At 39.3% G+C, this 21,667-nt stretch overlaps 1 protein-coding gene across 1 annotated transcript in view; it reads left to right on the top strand.

Annotated features, from left to right (window-relative positions):
- KCNH1 (potassium voltage-gated channel subfamily H member 1) overlaps positions 1-21,667 on the top strand; it is a 190,421-nt gene that overhangs the window by 76,659 nt on the left and 92,095 nt on the right. The window contains exons 8-9 of the mRNA XM_064509627.1: positions 14,490-14,689; positions 18,368-18,620. Coding sequence (XP_064365697.1) covers positions 14,490-14,689; positions 18,368-18,620 — 453 coding nt within the window. The remainder of the gene's footprint in view (positions 1-14,489; positions 14,690-18,367; positions 18,621-21,667) is intronic.

Below are 21,667 nucleotides of genomic sequence, written 5' to 3'. Positions count from 1 at the left end.
TGATTCCATCCTAGTCATTAGGCTTCTCTATTGAGGCCAGCAAGGTCTGGCAGCGTCTTTGATGGGTCTGTTAAGCTGTTGATTTAAATTTTGCAGGCTCTGTGATGCAGAGAGACTGCTAAGTCACTGTTCCCATGACAGATTTCTGAAAAGCTGGTGGTAGACAAGAGTATTGAATAGAAAATTGGAAGAGGTGAGAGAAGACAGGATGACAGAACTTCTGGAAGGAATCATGAAGAATAATTTTGGGCCAGGTAGACAATGAGAATTTGACAGGATGAGGCAGGGTTCAAGAAAGGGTATGTGCATGCACCTGGGATAAATGGAGAAAGGTGGGATAAATATTTATCAAAAGGACATTTGTCAGCGGGAGTTGAAAACATGGTGACCAAATCCTGAATGTTAAATATATGGAGTACTAACTTCAGGGACAGCCTCAAGAAATGCTTATTCAGCAAGTCTAGCTGTGTGGTTCTCAGGTAGACTCTCTTATGTGAAAAAATAGAAAGAATCCTGAGGCTCTGTTCCATTCAAAGTGTGTTGAGTGAGCTTGATAGAAAAATATTTTAATAGTCCGGTGCTCATGTGCTGATTGATTACAGCAACAGATCAAAGCTAAGTATTCTGTCAAGAAACATTAATAGCTGACAGCCAATAGTAACTATACAATATCAAAAATTCCGGCTGTTGAAAGGCATTCTGTTCTTGCCTTGTTCCTGAAACCAGTAAATGAATATTCACATTAGTGCATACAGCCTACTAACAGTTCTTTGCTTCACATAGCTTTTAAAACATGAGCTTTCAAATTATTACCACAATCTGTTAAGTGCTAAAAGGAGTTCCTGCATTTTACTTCTTTATAATTTGATAATTTCATTGCCAGTAAATGACATAAAATATATTTACCACAATTGTTTGCCCAACTCATACTGTCTAATTATGAGCTGTAAGTTCTTGTTGTTGCCTCTGTCAGTGGGAAGGAAGGACTTAGGAAGATGTGGTAGATACTATTCAGGTGATACTGTATGTAACAGAGAATTAGAGAAGCAAAGTGCTTTAGTGCTGCAATAAGGGAAAGATGTGGTAACTGCAAAAACTCCACTTCTGGAAGTCCTCTGATGTCATGGAAATTATTCTCCATCTACTGGGAGTATCAAGAAACCCTTCCTATTTCAAAACTGCCCCAGAATTAGGCTAGATTCACTGTTGTATCAGCAGAGAGTAGGGTCTGAAGTGTCAGGACTTCTCATACTGGAATCCAACAAAACAATTTTAAATTCAGGGGTAGCCACTATTCTCATATTACTTAACCTCTATCACGATGATAAAGTTTACTCTGTGATTGGACCCTTAAAAGAGAGAAAACTTTTACCAGTTGCTACAGCCAATTAATATCCTTGTGGTTCCTAATGTTCTGCTGATGCACACATATGAAACCACTTAAAGTGATCTTGTACCTCGGATCTTTTGGGAGTGCCAGGGCAGGTGTCTGCACCTACTGCGGCTGGCCAAGGAAACCCTCCTGGAGTACGCCTGCCAGAATACACACTGCTCAGTGAAGAGGTGAGAGCAGAGTGGTACGTCTTCCTGGGCGCACACATCTGCCTCTCCTGTTCTAAGCAGTAACCTCACGGCTAGAGGTCTCCAGGGATATGGAAAAGCTGGATTCATGTCCCTGCTGTGAAGAGCTGTATTTATGGAGAAAGGAGCATATATGACAGTAAAAACTTTTTTTCTCTTTACCCTTCCTCTTTCCATATACCTGGTAGCCTAAAAGTGAAGGAGTTCTACAGGAAAATAGAAGACCTGAGTTTGTGTCTGTATTGAGATTTGAAACGCATCCCAGATGTGTACTGATTACAGAGGAGTAGAGTTTCAGTCTTCCCTAAGTTGCTGCTGCTCTTCCCTATGCAGGGAAAAGCTTTGTGTGCCTAACTCTGCTGGATTAAGTGTGTAGCTGAAAATCATTGACAGAAGTATTTCATTACCTTTGAGGAACCTCTGTACTTTCTGTTGGTCACCTTCAGTTTATTAGTGTCTGCAAATGCTGTTCTTGCGTGCCTCGCTTGTTCAGATACCGCACATGGAGTCTAGCTCTCTAAAAGGGTACCAGTGGGATGTTAGATGTCATACTTTTGGCTATATAAATTTGTGTATATGTAAATATACTTGCGTTTTGGACTAGTTTGCTAACATGCTCACCAAAGTGGAAAACCCAGCCACTTGAAGTATTTTTGTAGATGTCAGGTGATTTCTATGTAACAGTTACCTTGAAAAGAAATTAGGCAGTGTCTCTTTCACAGTAATATCTACCCCTGAATGTAACTCTTTTTCAGAAGTTAGGTGTGGAACCTCCAACTATATACATGTCTACCCTTACTGCTGCCAGTAGTCTTGCTGAATTTTAATAAAACAGCAGAGTCAGCCTGAGATACAAGTGTTTGTAAAACTGGAGCCGTAGGGACAGTAATAATTACTCATACCTGAAGGTTAGGCTATAACCCCTTTCACTACTCTGGAGAAAAATATTCACCTCACATGCAGCCATCTATGGTTTCTCCTTAAAAACCCAAACAGTTGCTTCAGTTATTTTTTCATAAACCTGAAGTCTCTTTGCTAATTTGTCACTTCACTCATCAGTAAAGCAGGCCCCCTAGGGAAGCCTCTGTCTATGAGCTTTTCCTTTTTCGCATTCTTGTACATATTGTACACACCTATTGATTTGCATTTGCAAGAACATCTGTGATTAGTGTGTGGGAGGAGCATGACTCAGCCCTAGTCATTCCAGTGACAATTATTTTTTTAACCACCCAAATTAGTTTTCATCTGTGAACGCCATCTTTATCTCAGAACTCACTGGCTTACCCAACATATTTAAAAGCTTGAGTATTCTTATTTGTGTTATAAACAACATTAAATATTTGTAGCTGTTTAATGGTTTTGTATTTCCAATTTAAATGCATTTGAATTTTATCTGTTGAGAGAGGGGAGAAAAGACACCAAAAAAAGGAAAGATCTTATAGAACAGTTTGTCTTTAGCTCTTTGGGGGAATCGTTTGAAAACCCTATATGGAGTATAGTCACATAACTTGTTTATATTTGTTGTACCAGAAGTAAGATATGTGTATGTGCGAGATGGGATTTGCAGGTCACTCAGTGCCAGCTGAAGAGCATCATGCAGCCTTACAGTAGTTGTTGAAGTAATGCTACCCCAGGAACATGGCTTACCAAGGTCATTGAATCAGATCCCAAGCTGCAGGGAAGCAAAACAGTCAGGTACAGAACAGTCCAGTTCAGCGCAATAGCTTTAGGGGCTTGATTTTGCAGCTAAGTTAACCTGAATTGAGAATTAGTTATTGTCCTTATCTCAAGTTTCCATTCATCCTTATCCATTCCACCTTCAGGTCAAGTGCAATGGTGCTTTTAACTCCAGCTGGCTGGCCTGTCAACTGAATGGGCCTGACAACTCATCAGTGATTAACACAACCACTCTGTGAAGCTAGTGTGATCCCTTTGTATAGCTCACTGGTTGTTTTGCAGTGTGATCGCTTGGAGTAAAGTTAGCTTGAATGGTGCTAATGAGTGTAAATCGGGTAAACTATGGAATACCCAGGCTTCTCAAACATACACTTCCAACTGGCTTGCGGGGGGTGTGTTTAGGCTTTGTCTCGTTTTTCCTTTTGAGACAATGCAGCTGATTCTGAAAATTGGATGTGGGGACAAGGGCTGTGCAATTTTTACATCATCAACTAGTTAGGCAAGGCCAGCACTCTCCCACCCACCTCTGGTTCACTTCTCAATGAAACCATAGCGTCTTCATCTCACACTGCTTTTATACTGGGATACTTAATAGTCATTGATATTTTACCTTTTGTTTTTTTCCCAGAGAAGACAAAGTATAAAAAAAGACTTAGGTACTTGCTACATAGACAGCAAAAGCCTTTGTCAGTGGTTGCAAGTTAGTGGTCTGGGAGCTGCTTTGTCTCTATTTCCCTTAACTGTATCTTTGACTTTAATCACAGGCATACACACTCACACCAGTAGAATAAGTGTTTAAAACTTAGGTTTAAGTGCATAGACGAGTTGAGGTTTAAAGTCTTATGAGAAGTGAAATCACTGCAGCCTCAGAGCAGGCCTTTGGTATTTCCTCCTTATATTCTTACGACTGGATTGAGATCTGAATACATCCAGCAAGAAATGCAGCTAGCTATGAACTTCACTTATGGACAGTCTGATTGGAGTAGGAAGAATCTACCTGAATCTATTTATCACTATGAAGAAGGGGATTAATGTACGTATCTCACTTTAGATGGAGATACCGCAATTAAATGAAATCTGGAGCAGTGATCTAAAGGGATCACTCTGCAGAATGTTGCGTGGCCAGTTCTCAGCAAATGATTTTAGCTAGGAAACTCTTGTGTTGCCTCAGTGACAGGGAAATACAGACCAAAATTCACTTTGCTTGAGTGCAGACCAGTAGCTTGGATGTGCAGTATTCAGATCCAGTTCTGAACTCTCAAATGCCACAGGCCGCTTGTTGGAAAAGCAGGCTCCACTGCCAACAGCAATGGGCCTGAGCCAGCAGCACAAACACCAGCAGAACATGCAGCGGCGTTGTAAAGAAAGGGCTAGAAAGTTCGGGCAAAGACGATCTCCTTGAGCCTCTCTGCTGCATTTTGTTTTTAGATTTCCCTCCCCCAAGGCCTTGTGGAAAACATCATACAAGTCACAGAGCAAATAGGGTTAAGAGGGGAGCCAGAAAAACTAACTACGTGTGCAGTCTGACATGAAAAGAAACTAGTTTTTACTTTTCATTCACTCCCTTCTTTAATCTTTCCCTAGCTGTTACTTTATGTGTGACTGTTTCAGTAATAGATTAAAAAAAAAATCAGAGATTGCTCCTAATTGGGGGTAACCATATCAGATAAACTGAGGATAGATTAAAAAAAAGAAAAAAAAAACCAGTTTTCAAAGCAAAAGCCTTCATATTGGTGCAGATCAGTAAAAACCTAGAAGCAGTATCTGGAGATTTAATTTTAACCAAGTAATTGAAAATGGCCATGCATTACCCTGTATAAATTGTAGAAGAAAAATGATGCCCTTAAATGGCTCAGTCTTCATTTAAATGGTGATCTGTTCATTAGTGCTGCAGAATGAAATGGAAATCCATTTTAATTTTCTAGACAATTTAAATTTTATTGTCCATAAAATTCTACAAAATGGTAAAATAGTGTTCTTTCTGGCAAACTGCGGAGGATTTAATCAGATTTTACCATTTTAATAATTCTCCTCACGATAAAACCTGCTAGTAAATACCTTGAGCTAAAGTCATCCGTTACTGATAAAAGTGTCCCAGTGGTGAATCTGGCTTCATATGTTTGGAATACAGATGGTTTTCGCAGCTGTAATCTGTTTGTACAGTTAGTTTCCTCTCGATAATCAGATTGGCTTGGTTTAGAGCAAGGCTTAGAATTTGCTGAAGAACACACGCTTAAAACTTAGAGTATCATCAAAATACTGCTCCACATGCAAAACTCTTCATGGCTCTCTGGATGATGCTCTGGTAAATATCAAGTTCTTTACAGAAAATGTAGTTCCTGGGCTATTTTTCCCCTTTTAACTGGTTATGAAAATGGCCACATTTCCTGACCATTCTCTCTTTGCTGTCAGAGATGGACCTTTATTGGGGGACGTGGAGAAGAAACTGGGAAGTGCCATCTCCATGGAATGGCATTTCTTTTTCTCAGGTTTTACAGAAACCTTTGAATAATGTTATTAACATTCCCCCTCACTTGTCCTCCTGCCTTTTGCTCTTGTTATCCCATATTGTTTTATCGTGACTGAGATATTTGATTCTGTGAGGAGCTCTCTGTGGGCTCATTGGTTAGGAAATAGTGGTCCTTTGAAAGCCTTTTCGGGATCAATAGCTAAGGCCCTAATTTCAATTAATTAATAGGCATTACTGTGTAGAAAGTTAATCATGGCTATCTTTGCAGGTTTGAGAAATTACTTGTAAGGGGAGGCAAAACATGTATCTTATTATCTGTTTTATGAGACACCCTTAGATGTAAAATAATTTTGCCTCATTTGGGCTGAGTAATTAATGGAAGTTCAGGGCCTTGCAGAAGTATTCATGCCTTCAAGTGATTTTAGTGAGGCGAGTCGGGTGAACTCCTTAGTGTGTGAGTCCTATTTATTCATAGATTAAGAAAATGCAGTCCTGTTCTCACTGTGGGAGAAGCTCGTGATTAGGTATTTCAAAGTCTGTCACTTAAGGTACATTTGTATCCAGGATGCTCTTCTCTTTATTTCCTTTCAGTGCCATGCTTGTGTCTTCTTCTCTTGGCTTTTCTTTACAGTACCAATGCAGCATATTACTAGATTCTCGGTCATTAATTTTGCAACCAGAAAACCATCCAAGTCTGCCCAGGCCAGTTCTGACTTTTTGTGTGTCTGATTAGTAATCTGCTTTTCACTCCTGCACCCATGCTGGCTGTAATGGAGTCTGTGGCTGTCATTAGATCCCTCTTCTGGACAACTCCTAGCACCTTTCAGTGCAAACGTATTACTAAACTGTAGCTGTCAAAAGAAATGCCTCTGGATTCTTGCCCTTTGACTTGTTAATTTTACAACATCCACTCCTTGCAGTGGGAAATCCAGGGATTACATTAATTTATTCACATGATGCTGTGCAGAGGTAGGAATTTCGGCCTTGGCCTGGAGGGAGCATCTACCTTCCTTTGTATAGGTTGCCAGAGGGCCCTTGATCCTCTTTTCAGAAGCAGTGCCTTGGATCCAAGATGCAGCTTTTCACAGAGTGCAAACTGGTATTGGCCCGTCACTGTGAGTTTAGAGAGAGTTGTTTGTGTAGGAGCGCTCTCTTGCATGACTGATGCTGAAGTTTGTTTTACTGGGTTTTATTCGCTTTGGCTCTGATCACTGCTCTCATCCGTTTTGGTCTGTGTGCTTTCCCATGCTGTTTATCTCAGCCCAAACATGCTGAAGGCAAAAGCAAAACCAGTTAGAGATTTGTGCTGTCCAACACCTGTGATTGTGGCTAGCAGCTGAGCGAGTGGTACCAGAGCAAATCAAGTTCAAGAAAGTTCACCTCTGCAAAATTGTTAGAGGTGCTAGAGATCAGTGTCTTCGGAAGTTCCATATTTTACCAACATATACCTCTTTTCTTCCATATTAATCCTTAACCTAGCAAAATGTAAGTGTTTTCAAGCTCCTGAGAGGTTATTTCCCTGTGGGGCTGTGTTGCTGTAGTAACAGTTTCCTTTTGCTTGGTACTGTTAGGAAGAGGTGTGAGGAGAGAAGTGCTGGGAGCTGTTTGTGGTGTTTCTTCCATAGCTGTTCCTATTTCTTCCCTTTGGACTCTTGCACACTGCAGACAGCCAGTTTTAAGGTGCACAGGTGTTTCTACTGCTCTAGTCTTTGGTTGTTGTTTAAGTGGCTTCTCAGAGCAGCTCTTCCCTTGTTTATGCCCCTGACTTCCATTTCATTGCATTTCTGGTTTCTTTGGCGATGGGAAGGGAAAAAATCATGTCTCTGGTGCTCTGTTGTTCCACCCTTATCAGCTGTGTCCTTACTAGCGGCCATCCTTCTGCAGAGGAGAGGTTTTCATTGTAGCTGGAGCCCAGCAGGTTCCTTCTGTATCCCATCCGTCATCAGCAGGGTGATTTCAGCATGATGATGAGTATGAGTAGATTTGCAGTAGGTTTTGTCTAAGAGTTTAACATAATTTGCCTGTCGTCTCTCATCTTTCTTCCTAGAGAAATCAAATGGTTTTGCTGCAAAGCCCAATGCTCACATCCCTTATGTTTTCTCACAGTCAGGCTTTTTGCTTTGGTCTTTGTATTTGAATTGCTTTTCAGACTTGCTCAGTTGATAGTAGCATGTCAGTTCTTTGAACTTTGCCAGAGCTACCACTTGGGTCTTGCTTGTGGGGTACCTCAGCTGAGATGCAGGTTACAAGGTGGTAGTCTGAAATGGAAGGGAGGAGTTCAACCTGGGAGAACAGAGAGCTGTGAGATATACTTCATATACTGCATAATTTTAATTGACCTATTAGGTTATGGTTAAGTTGTTTACATTTGTTCTTTACTAGCTAAGCCAAATGACAATATGTTTATACATTGTATAAATAAAAAATAAAAGGTAGATAAGAGATTGCAAATAGGAAATTGTTTGCAATATGCAAAGCTTCCTAAGAAGTGCTGAATTAAGCACCTCTGCATCTGTCTTGATGCAAAATGATACCACATATTTAAGTTCTGTACTATTCTAGAAAGTTATATAGATATTAGATAAGAAAGTCTTACTTCTGATGTTTTGATTTCAAGTTACAAGACTATAAATGACAATTATATCAAAACTAGAACTGTAAACAGTAACTGGATAAGATACCTGTTCAGTTTGGAATTTGTTTGCAGACTGTAATTAACAGTTCAGCCTTTTTCTTTTAACTACATACTGTATACCTCCAAGTGGGCATAATTACCACTAATCAAGACCCCTAATCTCAAGCAATTATAAGCTCTTACGTTGTTCTAATTGCACTTTTGAAAACAATGTGTTTTTCTCATATAATTAATTTATAATCCATACAATTATTAATTTCTGCTTTTCTTTTTATCTGATCAGATGTTAATTTTGTGTGACCTTACAATGCGTTATCTGAAAAATGCCTTTGAGGCATGCATTTTTTGTGGTTAATTTACGGTTATGTTTCATTTTCAGTGAAAAGTGATATAGTATGACAGGTTTTCAAGTCTGTGCTTTTCTCTCAACCACGCATGAACTCAGTCATTTGTCGTGAACTAGGAATTTGTTAGAAACAAAAGTGCAATTATACATTTAAATCATGTACTCATTTATAAATCCAGGTACTCGCTCCTTGAATAATATTTAGGTTAGTATGGCCTACTCATTAAGTAAGAGGATTTTTTATTTATTGTCCAATGGAATTTCTGTGTAGGCAGGCAGATTTTCTGGATCAGTTTGACAGCTTTCCAGAAAGCGAAAGTTAAGGCAGTTCAGTTTTAGGAAAACTTGCAAGTCTTGGGGGTGACATGAAAGAGGTTGTTCGCTAGCTGATGTTGGTCTTACTTGTTGCTGCGTAGTTTTTATGCACACGCTTTGTATGCAGGGACTTTGGATGAGTGCGTTTTGAACAAATCATCATCAGTCTGATGATTCATCTCAGGAACCGCATGCAGCACTTAAATCTGTAATTGGGGTAATTGCAAACCTCTCATTCTTACAGATAGAAATTCTTCCTCTTATAATTCTAAAATCAGATGCCGCAACGATGTAGCTGTGGTAGCAGAGACCTACACTGGCTTGTATTTATTTCTTTATTCTTATTTGTTACATCACTACAAGTAGCAAATTATTCGGTGACCTCTCCAACCTGTTTCTGACCTTCATGATTCACTTGTGCGGGTAATTGGCTATTGAAATTACTACACTTTTATCTTTGACGTTATTTAAACACTGGTTTAAATGGGATGACACTGGCTGCATTGTAAATGGGTAGTCACATTGTTGGGGAAAATGTGTTTATCTATTGCCAGAGAAGAACATTTATGTCCTGGGAGGAGAAAAGAGCCCTCTATCCTTTCTGAGGGATCTTGATATTCATGGAGAGGCAGTGTTTGCTGTCCCCTTGCATTGGTACGGCTTACATGTGGTGTTGGAACAGGCTATTGCTTGTTCTTGGTTGCTGTGTAGGCATGTGTAGGGCTTATTCCTAGAGGCAGTTCCTCCACCACCACCACATGGCCTCCTTAGAGCTGAGGCATGCGAGGACACTCTTGGGGTCAAATTAATTCGTGAGTTTTCTGCAGAGTGCATTTGAGGCCTGGCTTGGTTCTAAATCATCCCACTCAAGAATGTTCCCCCACCCTAAAATCCTCTTTCTTTCTTCCTGTGGTCCCCTGCATATAGCACACTTTAGGAGTTGGTAGTTTCTGTAGTCTGTAGGGCAACACTACAAACTCTGGCCCATGGCTCCAGGGAGCTTCGGCTGTTGGTGATGAAACCACATGACCTACACTACCACTGTCACAGGGCAGTGGTCTAATGTCGCAGTGTTCAGCCAGTGTTGAAACAGGATTTGGGGGTTTTTGTTCTGTCATAAACTGCCCAACTTTGTTCCTGTAGTAGAGTGTTTGTCTCTGAAATCTTTCTGGGGCTGCAATGTGCTGCAATGGATTCATTTCATTATTCCTTTGAAAAGAGAGGAAGGCACAGAGCCTAGCTGTTTCTATGCAGAAAAGGTCAATGTTTAATATGCTAATGTATCTACCCAATTTTTGGCTGCAAAAATCCATGGCTTTAATGTGTCCTCAATAGTAATAAAGTGGTTAGCTAATGATAAATTAAGGATTGTAAGTTTGGGGATTTTTTTTCTTTTTAATAAAAAATTAATGTGGGCAGGAATAATTTTTCTTGCCATGGTAGTTGTCATACTGGAGCATAATGGCTGCAATTTGCACTGGAAATGGCTGTAGGATTGCACATCTCATAATAATCAAAAGGAAGTACTGAGTTTCTGGTTTTTATTCACTAGGCTTCCTGTAGCTGGACAGTAACGGGATGAAGGGGGGACTCCGTTTTACCTTTGCTAGCAGAGAGCTGTGAGTCACAAGACCTTGAACTAACAGGTCTCACTGTTTGCCAGAGTAAGAGACAGTTGCATGCCCACAGGTAGGATTGCCCAGAAATTCAGAGACAAGAACTTGCTTGTGACCCTCTCCCTAATCTGTCACCTGTTTTCAGCCTTGCACTGGCAGCAGCAGAAGGGTGTGTGTGGACGCCTTGCCCTGCGGCAGGGTCCTGCTGGTGGGACTTGGCGCTGCTGCAGGCCCTGGGTTCCCCTGCAGTGAGGGACCCTTGTAAAAGCCTGTGTAAGCAGGGCCTAAGGCAACAACATGGCAAGGTCTTGTTTATATCTGCGTAAGAGAGAGCAGAACAGGACGTAGTAAGAAAAAGGTAATGCTGTTTGAATACAAAATACCATGGATTAAGTAGCATTTATAGTAAATCTCTTTTTCAAAAGCCATTCTTCGTTCTTCTGTACTTCTGTTGCATCAGACTTTCAAGTATAATTTAGCCTAGGCAAAAGTTAAGATTAAATAGAGAAATAATCTATACATTTCTCACACTGCATCCCTATTAATACTTTCTTCCTTGTTTTTAAAGTGAATTTGCATGTTTTTATGTTTCAAAGCAAACTAGTATCTTATTATTGTTCAGTGGAAGCAAAAAATTTGAAATGCAGTAAGGGGTAAATCTTTCTTACCATTCATTTCTGCTGCAAGTCTGAGTTGGTGAGGCTGGATCTCACCAAGAGAATCTAGGGCAAGCTCAGTCATCTGTGAGATTCAACCAAAGCTTTACATGCCTTCCCTTTGCTCTCCTGCAGAAATGCTCAGGAGGCTGCCAAAACAAATGGATTTTTAGAGGGAAGGTAATCTACCTGGACCATAGGAAGAGGCATTAAGATCTTTTCCAACTGCCCTGCAATTCTTTTATGCTAAATTTGGGTATCTGGATGTATGTGGAAGGAGAAAGGATCATTCTGTGAAAGCAGAGAGTTATGAGACCTAGAGCACAGCGTTTCAGCCCTGACTCTTATTCAGGTTTAAGGCTTTTGTCTCTTTCAGTGGGCTTGTTTGGGGAAGTTTGCATTTGGATTTTAAATGTACCTGTTTGTGACATTTGGTTTGATTGTCCCCCTGTATAGACAGAAAAGTTCTAACATAAATCTGGAGTTCAGATCCCACATCCTGGTATGGGCACTATGAAGAAGTTTTTTTCTTTAGGTACATTATGTGTGCCAGACTTCTTGGACAAGGTTTAATATTGCTATGCCAATTAACGGAATTGAATTGGGGCAGAGCTGCCTTTTTCAACCTTTCTGGCCGTTCAGCTTGTTCTAGGTCAAATATAATCATATCCATAAATCCATAGCTGTTGGCTTAATTATACAGATAATTACAGAATATTTTAGGAGATAGTTCTATAATTACAGTTTTAACACCTTTAGTAGCTTGAGCAGTCAGTATCATTTCAACTATGGATGGTATTGCCCATTAAGCAATCTTATTAGATGTTGGCTTGCTATTTTAAGTAATATTCTTTGTTTGCTTACGTTGATTATGTTGCAGCTTGTTACCCTAACTTGTAGTGTCATGTAAAGTAGCTTTGTCAGCTGTAAAATACAAAGAGCATGCAGAAGGGAGAAGCTGTGTTTGGTACCTTCTAACACAGCTTTATTTTGAACAGGATAAAACATTAGACCAAGATTTGTTAGTGTTAGTCTTTCAAGAAGTAAGGAAAAATAAGAAAAATATTGTGAACGTAGCATCAAGGACCGTTCTTAAAAGGTATTTTTGTGACCATTGAAATCAGTGGAGGCATATATGCTTAAATACCAGCTAGGTGTCTAAATACCTTTTTTCTGATTCTGTTGCAAACACAGTAAGTTCTGTGGCACCTATAGAGCATGTCAGACAAATCCGCGAGACTTGGGTGCAGACTGATGAATTGGTCCTGAAAGAGTAGTTCAAGTTTTGCTAGAATTGTCTGACTCAAAGTGGAGTTCCCTAGCTTACTCTCTCTTTAATAGATGTCTTTGATTTGTGTCATTTCTGATAGCAAAAAATATGTGCATATATCTGCATCTACAGAAACAGCTACATTAGACTAAAATGTGGAATTCTTACTCAGCCTTCAACATATCTGCCATTGCTGAGGCACTATGGAGCCCAACAGGCTTGAGAGCCTTATTCATATTTAATTCACTGTTTGGTCTGTGGATGCCAGTATAAATATTTTATTGTGCATCCTCATCATTTAAAGGGACTGAGGAAGTAAAGATGTTGTTGTGCTGAGCAAGCCAAATAAATGCCCCCTGGTGTAAGCTCCATAGATGGAAAAGGGGAGAGCTAGTATCTGCAGAAAGTCATAGAAAAAAAAGTCACAGTGTCAAGAAGGAATTCTGTAGAGAAACAGCTGTGTAAAAGCCTTGAGCTAGTCTAAATTTAAATTGCATCTACTCAGTACCTCTCAATGATCATAGAAGAAAGACAGTCCTGGAAGTTTCTCTTGCAGATTGTTAAAGGTTTCTTGTTGGTCATAAAACTCTGGAACATCTTAGTTGGCTTAAGGATATCCGACTATAACGCTGACATGAATAAATAGCTGCACTCTCAAAAGAATCAATGGGATGAGGAAATAATTTTTTTTTTTCAAAGAGGGAGAATGAGGGAGTGTGTGAAATAAACAGCAAAAAGGGGTATTCAGATAAGGCAAAATCTTCTCTTGTGTTTTATAACTATGGCTTGTTGATTATTTATTTTTATTTCAGAGTGGCACAAATGTGATACTGAAAATTCGGAGTCTGTTTGGGGGGACAGGCAATGACAAAGAGGAAGAACTTCCTCAGCAAGCCAGAACACTTACTGGTGGTGATTAGTGCATCTGCTCTCTGACTGTTCCTCTCCTTCTCCAGTCAACTTCTCACTTGCTTATCACTGACCTGATTCCTGGCACAGAAGAGCTGCCCTTGAGACTCTCCCCCCTTCCTGCTCACTCGGGTGGATTGGCTGGAAGAGAGTAAGCCTCACCCTCAGCCTGTGCCTGACACCAAAATATGACCACCAAGGCTGCCACCAGCCTGCTGTCTTATCTTGGCCCTCAGCAGGGGACCTTCTCAAATCCTGTGTGTTTTCATCTGTTTCTCTCCCCACCTGGAAATAGGCTTCTATCTCTCTCATGTTTATTATTAAAAATATCTCGACTAAATCAGCTGGTGTTGTAACTGTGCCGAATGAAGTTAGAAAGGTTATGTAGCATTCTGTGTTTGAGGGCTCTAGCTCTTGTCTGAGGTCTTGCTGTTCTTCTGCCTGAAGAATATCAAACATAATGCGAGTTTTTATGTATTATTAAACTTGCATCTATAAATCACTGACCCATGGTAGCTGTTTATTACAAACTCCATCTTCTGCTTTGATGCACTGTTGTTGTCACACTGAGGTGGGTAATGATGACTCGACTTACTACTGTGGTAATGCACTTAAAGCTTGGAAATCTGTCACTGATGACATTTTAACACAGGCACTATAAACCAGAGATGAAATTTTAAAGTATTTGCTGTCAAGCTATTTGTCTTAAAATTCTTGTATCTTCTATTTTGTTTTCATAAGGGTTTGGATACTACTGAATTCTTTGGGCAAAGACCATAGTTGTGTTTCAGGAACTCCATGCTGCAGGACCCGCCAAAGTAGGTGGTGGTCCTCGATTTGTAGGGCTGGAGCTGACCCATAAAATATTTGTGCTCATCAGGCTTTCTGACAAGCACCAAAATGGCTTATGTTTCTATGAACCTGATACTTCTTGCCTTACAGCACAGTGGAACACAGATTGATCAACACAATATGTTGTTATATCTATCTTTTTTTGTTTTGTTTTGTTTACAGCACTTCTGTATGCAACCATATTTGGTAATGTGACAACCATATTTCAGCAAATGTATGCTAATACGAACAGGTATCATGAAATGCTGAACAGTGTCCGAGACTTCCTAAAACTCTACCAGGTCCCCAAAGGACTGAGTGAACGTGTGATGGATTACATCGTTTCCACCTGGTCAATGTCCAGAGGAATAGATACTGAAAAGGTAAGTAAATTAAACTGCAAGGAAACAAGTCACATCCTGAAAGTATTTCATTAAAATAAACAGGAGGTACTTTTTTAGTAAAAAAGACAAATATTCTTTAAATAGTACCAAGTAGCAGCTTCCCTTCGTTTTAAACATTCAAAGATAGTATTTCAGCTATTCTGTCATACTGACATATGTTAGCAGTAGAAACGAGTATATGTCGCAGATGATATGCTGTGAAATAGTATAACAGTGATAAATGAAAAAGCTCAGTTTTCAGTAAATAAAGAAAAGTAACTAAATAAAAAGTTCCAAGTTCTAACTCCACCTCAGAATTTCTTCAGCTTCAAAGTTTTTTGCAACTTCTGTGTTGTGTGAGGTTGTTTGCAGCTCTGTGGATCTGAACACAAAGTACAGTTTGATTTGTCTTGGTAAAATTTGAATGTTATATTCTATGTATAGGTAAAAGATATTAATGAAAGCTGGAAGCCATTACCATGATAATAATGTATTTGAAATCTGCTTTATCTGAGGAAAATGTTACCATCCTAATTCTTTGAATTTACAACTGAAATTCCCATTTTGTCTTTTCAGATAACAAATGGCTGTTCACCAGAACAAATGTACAAAAGAAACTCGGTGTTGCTTTCACGTCAGTTGCCAGCTTTTTAGGAAGATAGTTACTGGTTTTTTTGGGCTAGTAAAGAGACGTGATTTGCGGGGTGGTTCATTCAGGAAATCATACCAGTGCTTCAATCACCAATCTTCTGGTTGGCTGATTAATTTATTATTCAGAACTGTAGATGCTGTGGTTTAAGAGCAAACAATCTCATTTCTGGCCAGCAGTTAAAGCATTGTTATGGAAGAGTAGAGCAGATGTGGCCTTGTACTGGGCTGTCTGGAGACCAGTGAGTAGACAGGATGCTGTTCGTTTTCCTAGATGGTCATCAGCATATCTACCGTTTAGATCCCGGACAGTGGTTCTAGGAAGCACTGTCCATAATACTAGTTATCAAAAAGAAATGGTATTTTAGCACTGGATAGTGCTGATTAGAAGCTGCTTTATTTTCTCACAAAATGTCTGTATGTGGGATTATGAGTTTTGAGGTAGACGAATTTAGGGAAGGCAGAGAGACCAAACCTGAGGGTACACAGTGTAATGAATGCTTTCATTCATTCCCAATACAGGCTCGTATCATCATTTTAACAAAGCAGCAAGAAGAATTTGCTATGTAAAACATGCTTGTTTTAGCTTATCTTCAAAGTTCATTCTTGGTTTCCTCTGATAAGAAGAGAAATGCTTCATGAATGCCTTTGGAGACAGTAGAATAACCAAACTAAATACAACTTGCTTTAGCCTTTGAGAGCTATCTTAATAAATAGCAAAAAAGTTTCAAATTACCAGGACATCAAAGAGCATAATATGATGTAGATTTCGGTAACTGGTGTGTTTGTAGCTGAACTGCTGGTAGTGCTGAATGTAAAACCGAGAAATTATCTTTCTCCTTTCATCTTCATAGCAAAAACGAACAGATATAAGATTGACTAACGGTTGTGCCAATCCATAAACTTTCAGGTCTGAGTTCCATTAGTTTGATACCTATGTATAACTTATAGGATGTCATGCAATGAATAAAATGTATCATTCCTGTGACAGAGCAGTGGTAGCTGTGCTGCTGTGTAATGCAATGTAGCTTTCTACAGGTGAAACATATTTAAAGAGGAACTTCACCCAGAATCAATCTTTACAATATTTTGTAGGCCACAAATGTGTCAAATTGGTGTTAACTGCAGGTATGTCAGGGAATGAATAATCAGCTAAAAGCAAACACAAGTCTGTAAGTGTAGGAAATGCCAGTATAACAAAATTTAACAAAGAGCTGCTGAAAAATACTAAAATTAAGCCATGATGATCTGTGTTTTACCTCCCATACAAATAAGTCTTCTACCATTTGCCTTCAGCTCTTGAGTATGTTTAATCCCTCTTGATTTTTATGAAGTCTGGAGACAGCTTCTCTAAAGGGAGAAAGGAAAATTAATTAACTTGCTCTTAGCCTGGGAAAACCAACAGGAGTTTGGATAAGAGCATCATTTTAAATATTCTTGTATATATTCAGGTTTTCTTATGATTATTTCTATGACAGCAGCCTTTTTTGTGTGCAGTATTAAAGTAACTGTGAAATGTCTGTGTGTGAAATTCCAGTGCCAAACTTTGGCAAGCATCTGCAAATACAGTATGCTTTTGTTGCCAGAGTAAACAAGATAATTGCAAAGACGGCTATGGTCTTTGTGTATGTTCCATGTTAAAGGCTGTTCGTTCTGCCCCAGCCCATTCCTGTGAGGCTGAAAACTGAGAACTGGCAGGTTCTGCTGCTGCTCAGTTTGGGGCAGACGAGAGAGGTCACCCATGAGTGCCCCGCACTTAAGCACTATAGGAATGTTTCTGTTTCAGAAGTGGTAGCTGTAATAGCAGGTCTGCTTAGAGGTGGGCCAAATGTGATTTTAGTGGCTGTAGAGCCATTTGCCTTTGGAGTAGTGAGCTTAATAGCTGGTACCGCTGCCTTGCACAGAGCTGTGAGCTTAGTTCCCCACTGAAAGACCTAGCACAGAGCTCCACTGCATGATGTAGGCATATCTATAGTATTTCCTGTGTTACTTCACATTTTCCAGAAGTGTTTGCACTGAAGCAGCCATCTCTTTCCATTCAGGAAAATGCATGGGAGTAACTCTGAAGCTCACCCAGACTGCACCTTAATTGGATGAAATAGTTATTACTGAGGAAAAACTGAGGCAAACTCATGCTGCTCAGAGTGTTTTTCTCAGATAATACATCTTGAGATGTACTTCATCAGACTTTATCCTCCAAGGATTTTGTCATCCCCAAATCCTGTTCATGTTATGTGTTTCTAGAGTTTAATCTGTACATGGAGCAGTAAGTCTGTATTCTTTCCACTCAGCTGTCTGTTTTATATTAAGAACCTTCTGCAATAGCCCTGACTAGCACCTGCTGTGTTAAGCGTTGGGTTGAGTATCCTTAGGAGCACACTGCTGCCTTGGTAAACACAACGTGAAATGTTGTAAGGAACATTGCCTTTGGAAAACCAAAAGTTGTCCAACACAGTATCATACCTTGAACTCCCTTCATGTGTGAACAAAAAATCATTACTACCAGTGAGGGGGGAGTTTTTATCCCTGCAAAGCTCAATTTGAGTTAATGCAGTTTGTAATGACTTTTTTTTTCTTTTTCTTTGCTAAAGTGATATGACATTACACTTCCCTCTATACAGTATTCCTCTCACTTGGAACATATAATTTGTGCAGGTTTTTCATGAAATTTGCCTATTAAAAGAATGATCTACTCACTAGAAACAATCCTTAAGCTGGCTTTTATCTACCATTTTCTGTACTGCTGTGCTGTTAATTTTACTGTCTTAAAAACCTGAGGCGTTACCATAGTAATTCAATATCCAGCAGAGCATGTCACTGAGATGAAAATGTTATTTTCCTTCAGGTATTGTGAAGTAGCCTAAGCTAGTGTTGTGGCCTACGTATACATATAATATAAATGTATTGAGAGAGAGTAGAAATTTTATAAGAAGAATGAAGGTAGTTCTTTAGCCCTGTGTAGTAAAATAGGATAATTGTGTGGCTCAGTTAAGCTGTGCACAGGAACTGATTGCCTAATTTCCTTTTCAGGTATTGCAGATATGCCCTAAGGACATGAGAGCAGATATCTGTGTGCATCTGAACCGCAAAGTTTTCAAGGAGCACCCAGCCTTCAGGCTGGCAAGCGATGGATGCCTTCGGGCGCTTGCCATGGAGTTTCAGACAGTGCACTGTGCCCCGGGAGATTTGATCTACCATGCTGGTGAGAGTGTCGACAGTCTCTGCTTTGTGGTTTCGGGGTCTTTGGAAGTAATCCAGGATGATGAAGTCGTTGCTATATTGGGTGAGTTTCACAGCTTCCATGTGCACTGCGTGCTAGTACAGATGCGTAGAGCATTTTTATAGCTGCTTCTAGTCAACCATTTAACTCATTCTTAAAAAGCTTCAGTCGAGTTAGCTTTGAGGCATATTTTCATAAAATTAGCAGCTGTATGGTGTTAGATGCTTGCTGTCTGGAAAAATTGAAACGGGAGAAAAATACTTGCTTGATATCATGTAGGAACATTGCTTAGAGTTGTTGGCTTGTCCTTCCTGTTTCACCTAGGTAAATAGGAAGGGCAATTGTCTCATCTGCAAATTGCTTCAACCCCCTTTTTTCTAATCAATGGAAGCTTTACTTCAGCATCAGGATTCTGGTCATTCTTGAGGTTCTCTCTGCCTCACCTCATCTCTTTCAGTTAGAAATTCCACCTAAGACTTCAGAAAACTTACTTTTAAAGTGCTCCCTTCTCCCACATGATAAATGTTCAGGTTTGTGGAAATTTTTCCAATTAGCTTTATTTAAGATCTTTCTGAAACAATAGTTATCTCCCAAAGTCAAAGTAATATAAAAATTTAGAGATGATTTATTTTAACTTGGAATGACAGCTCTAGGTTGGAGGCATTGAAAAGTTGATAGTGGTGTGAACAACATTCTGAAGCACGACTAGGAGAAAAGACTGATAGTCCAACAGATGTAGATAAATGATGAGGTGGCTAGAGCACTGAGAAGGTGATATTTATCCTTTGATTCTGTCAGACCCTTTTGTGATAAGGTAAATTCTCATGGTGGCTTAATCCAGTATCTGTCACTCATAGCAGCCTGGAGGAAAAAAAGAAAACAACTTGGTAACCTTAATCTTTCTGAACACATACTGCGAGATCTCTTAAGAGGAACATCTACTGGAATGTGAGGAGGCTAATATATACTTGCAGAGCTCAGTTTTCCCCTGCTCCTGAACAGAACTACATAGACAGTACAGGGTCAATTCGGTGTCCTGAAGAATTAAGTTCATGATATTTTATGCCACCAAGAAACTAAAGATGGTGAAAGGTAGGAGGATGACTGGTTTTCTTTTGTTCTGGAATCACCTGTGTCATTCAGTGCCATATGATACTAACAATTCTGCTTTTCTAAGTTGCACATCAAGAACTTTCTACTTTTTGCCTTGTTGAACGCTTGTGAATTAACATGGGAAATGTTAACTAAAGTTTCTCAGTTTCTGTCATCTTTTGTTGCATAATCCCTCCTCCCGTGTACATCAGAAGAAAGTCTCGGGCTTGCTGCTCCATTTAATCTGTGCAAATTAGCTTAAAAGGAAAGTTGAAAGGTCCTTAACAGGAAGCTGAAATAGGTTATTTAAAACATCCTTTAAAGTCATAAAATTCCTCCTCATCTTTGCTAGTACCCTCTCTGTTTTATCACAAAGTCCAATTTAGAGAACAGTCAGCCTAGATTCCTGAAGAAATTGATGTTAAGAAAAGCTGGAGCCCTCATCTCTGCTGCTGTAGAATGATGGCTGTAGGTAAATGAGGCTGATCCCTTGGTATCTGAATGAATAGGAATATTTTGTTATTGCTGTTCTTCTGGAACAGTAGCTATTGATCCTCTTCTCTGCATCCTTTATTTGAAACTTGGGGTCAGCTCACTGACTTCCACTAAAGCTGTTAAGCTCTGTCATTTTCTTCGTGACTTTAGCAGTCTGAGATGAAAGAAAAATGAAGTGGGGTCTGTTGGGTGGGATTTCGTTTTGGATATATGTGTGTGAAATCTTTTTGTTTCAGTTTCTGGTCTAAGGAATCCCTTTCTGTCCTTTCACACGTGTGCATATGCTCTCCTCCAGGTTATGAAACCTTCCGTGGAGGTTTCTCTGCCCTCTTAAGAAACAATGTGCTTAACTGAGGTTTTTTCCTTATTCTGAACCAGTGGAATTTTTTTCTCCTTCAGCATTGCATAATGCCCCATTACTGAGCAATACTGTAGAAGCTGGGACAGGATTTCTTCCTTAACTACTTTGCATTGTTATTTTTCTTATCAATAGAACAGCAACAATATATATTTTTTAAATTTTCTGTTAAGCTGAACTTGTAAAATGCTTGATAAAAGCACACCAGCTACAACAAGGCACTACAGGGAAAAAAAATACATTCTACATTGCACAAGAAACATGATTGTTGCTGATCATTCAGCCAGAACAGCTTGTGACATAAGTTTTGTTTACCAATCACAGCTAAACACAGCTACAAACATCAGGTATCTAACAGCAATCCACGTGAGAAATTCTTTAGGGTAGTTTTAGTTAACAGATACGTCAGAGTGACTGTAATCTCCTGACAGACATTCTTGAAATAAAAGTAAAAATTAACTGCATAAATTATTCAAGGTGAATTATTTGCCCAGCTTTAGCTGTCACTTAATAAAGCAGCCTTTGCCATTTGCCATAGCCTGTGTCTTCCTTACAATGGAGAAATAAATTGCATCTCTAAATTAATCTGACTGCTGTATAGCATTACATGAACTAAACACAAACTGCACTTAATCCTTAAAAAAAAAAAAAAAAAATCCAATTCACACGAAACGCCTTCAAGTTCTGAAATCATTTAGACTTGTAGACCTGCATATAAAAGTGTATTGTGTAGCTCTGGAATGTGGAGTATATTATGTACCCTTGCATAATATCCCTCCAAATCAGTTCTATCTAATATTCAAGTGACAGGTGTATTCTCAGTTCAGGCTTACATTCTCATAACAGAGTGCTGACTTTGGCTTGGATTAATGCACGTATTGAGTTAGAAGAAATTGCACACAGATCATAAGTGAAAAATTGCGCACTTTTTATGTCGCCTACACTTTTTGTGTCACTTGTTAATTTGACATAGAAACAAACACAAAATGAGTAAATTTCAAAAGTTGAATTTCTTTGCAACATTTACAGTAAAAGATTAAAGACATTGACAAACTTTGTATTAAAGTTGACGATTTCTTGGAATGAAACACATTTTTGAATCCTATACCATACTTCTAGGGAAGTCAGGAAGTTAGTGACATTCACATAACACAATAGTTAGATC

This window comes from Dromaius novaehollandiae, chromosome 3 (assembly GCF_036370855.1).
Source record: "Dromaius novaehollandiae isolate bDroNov1 chromosome 3, bDroNov1.hap1, whole genome shotgun sequence".
Lineage (NCBI taxonomy): Eukaryota > Metazoa > Chordata > Aves > Casuariiformes > Dromaiidae > Dromaius > Dromaius novaehollandiae.
The sequence above is the reverse complement of the archived record's forward strand: the minus strand, read 5'-3'. Positions and strand labels throughout refer to the sequence as shown.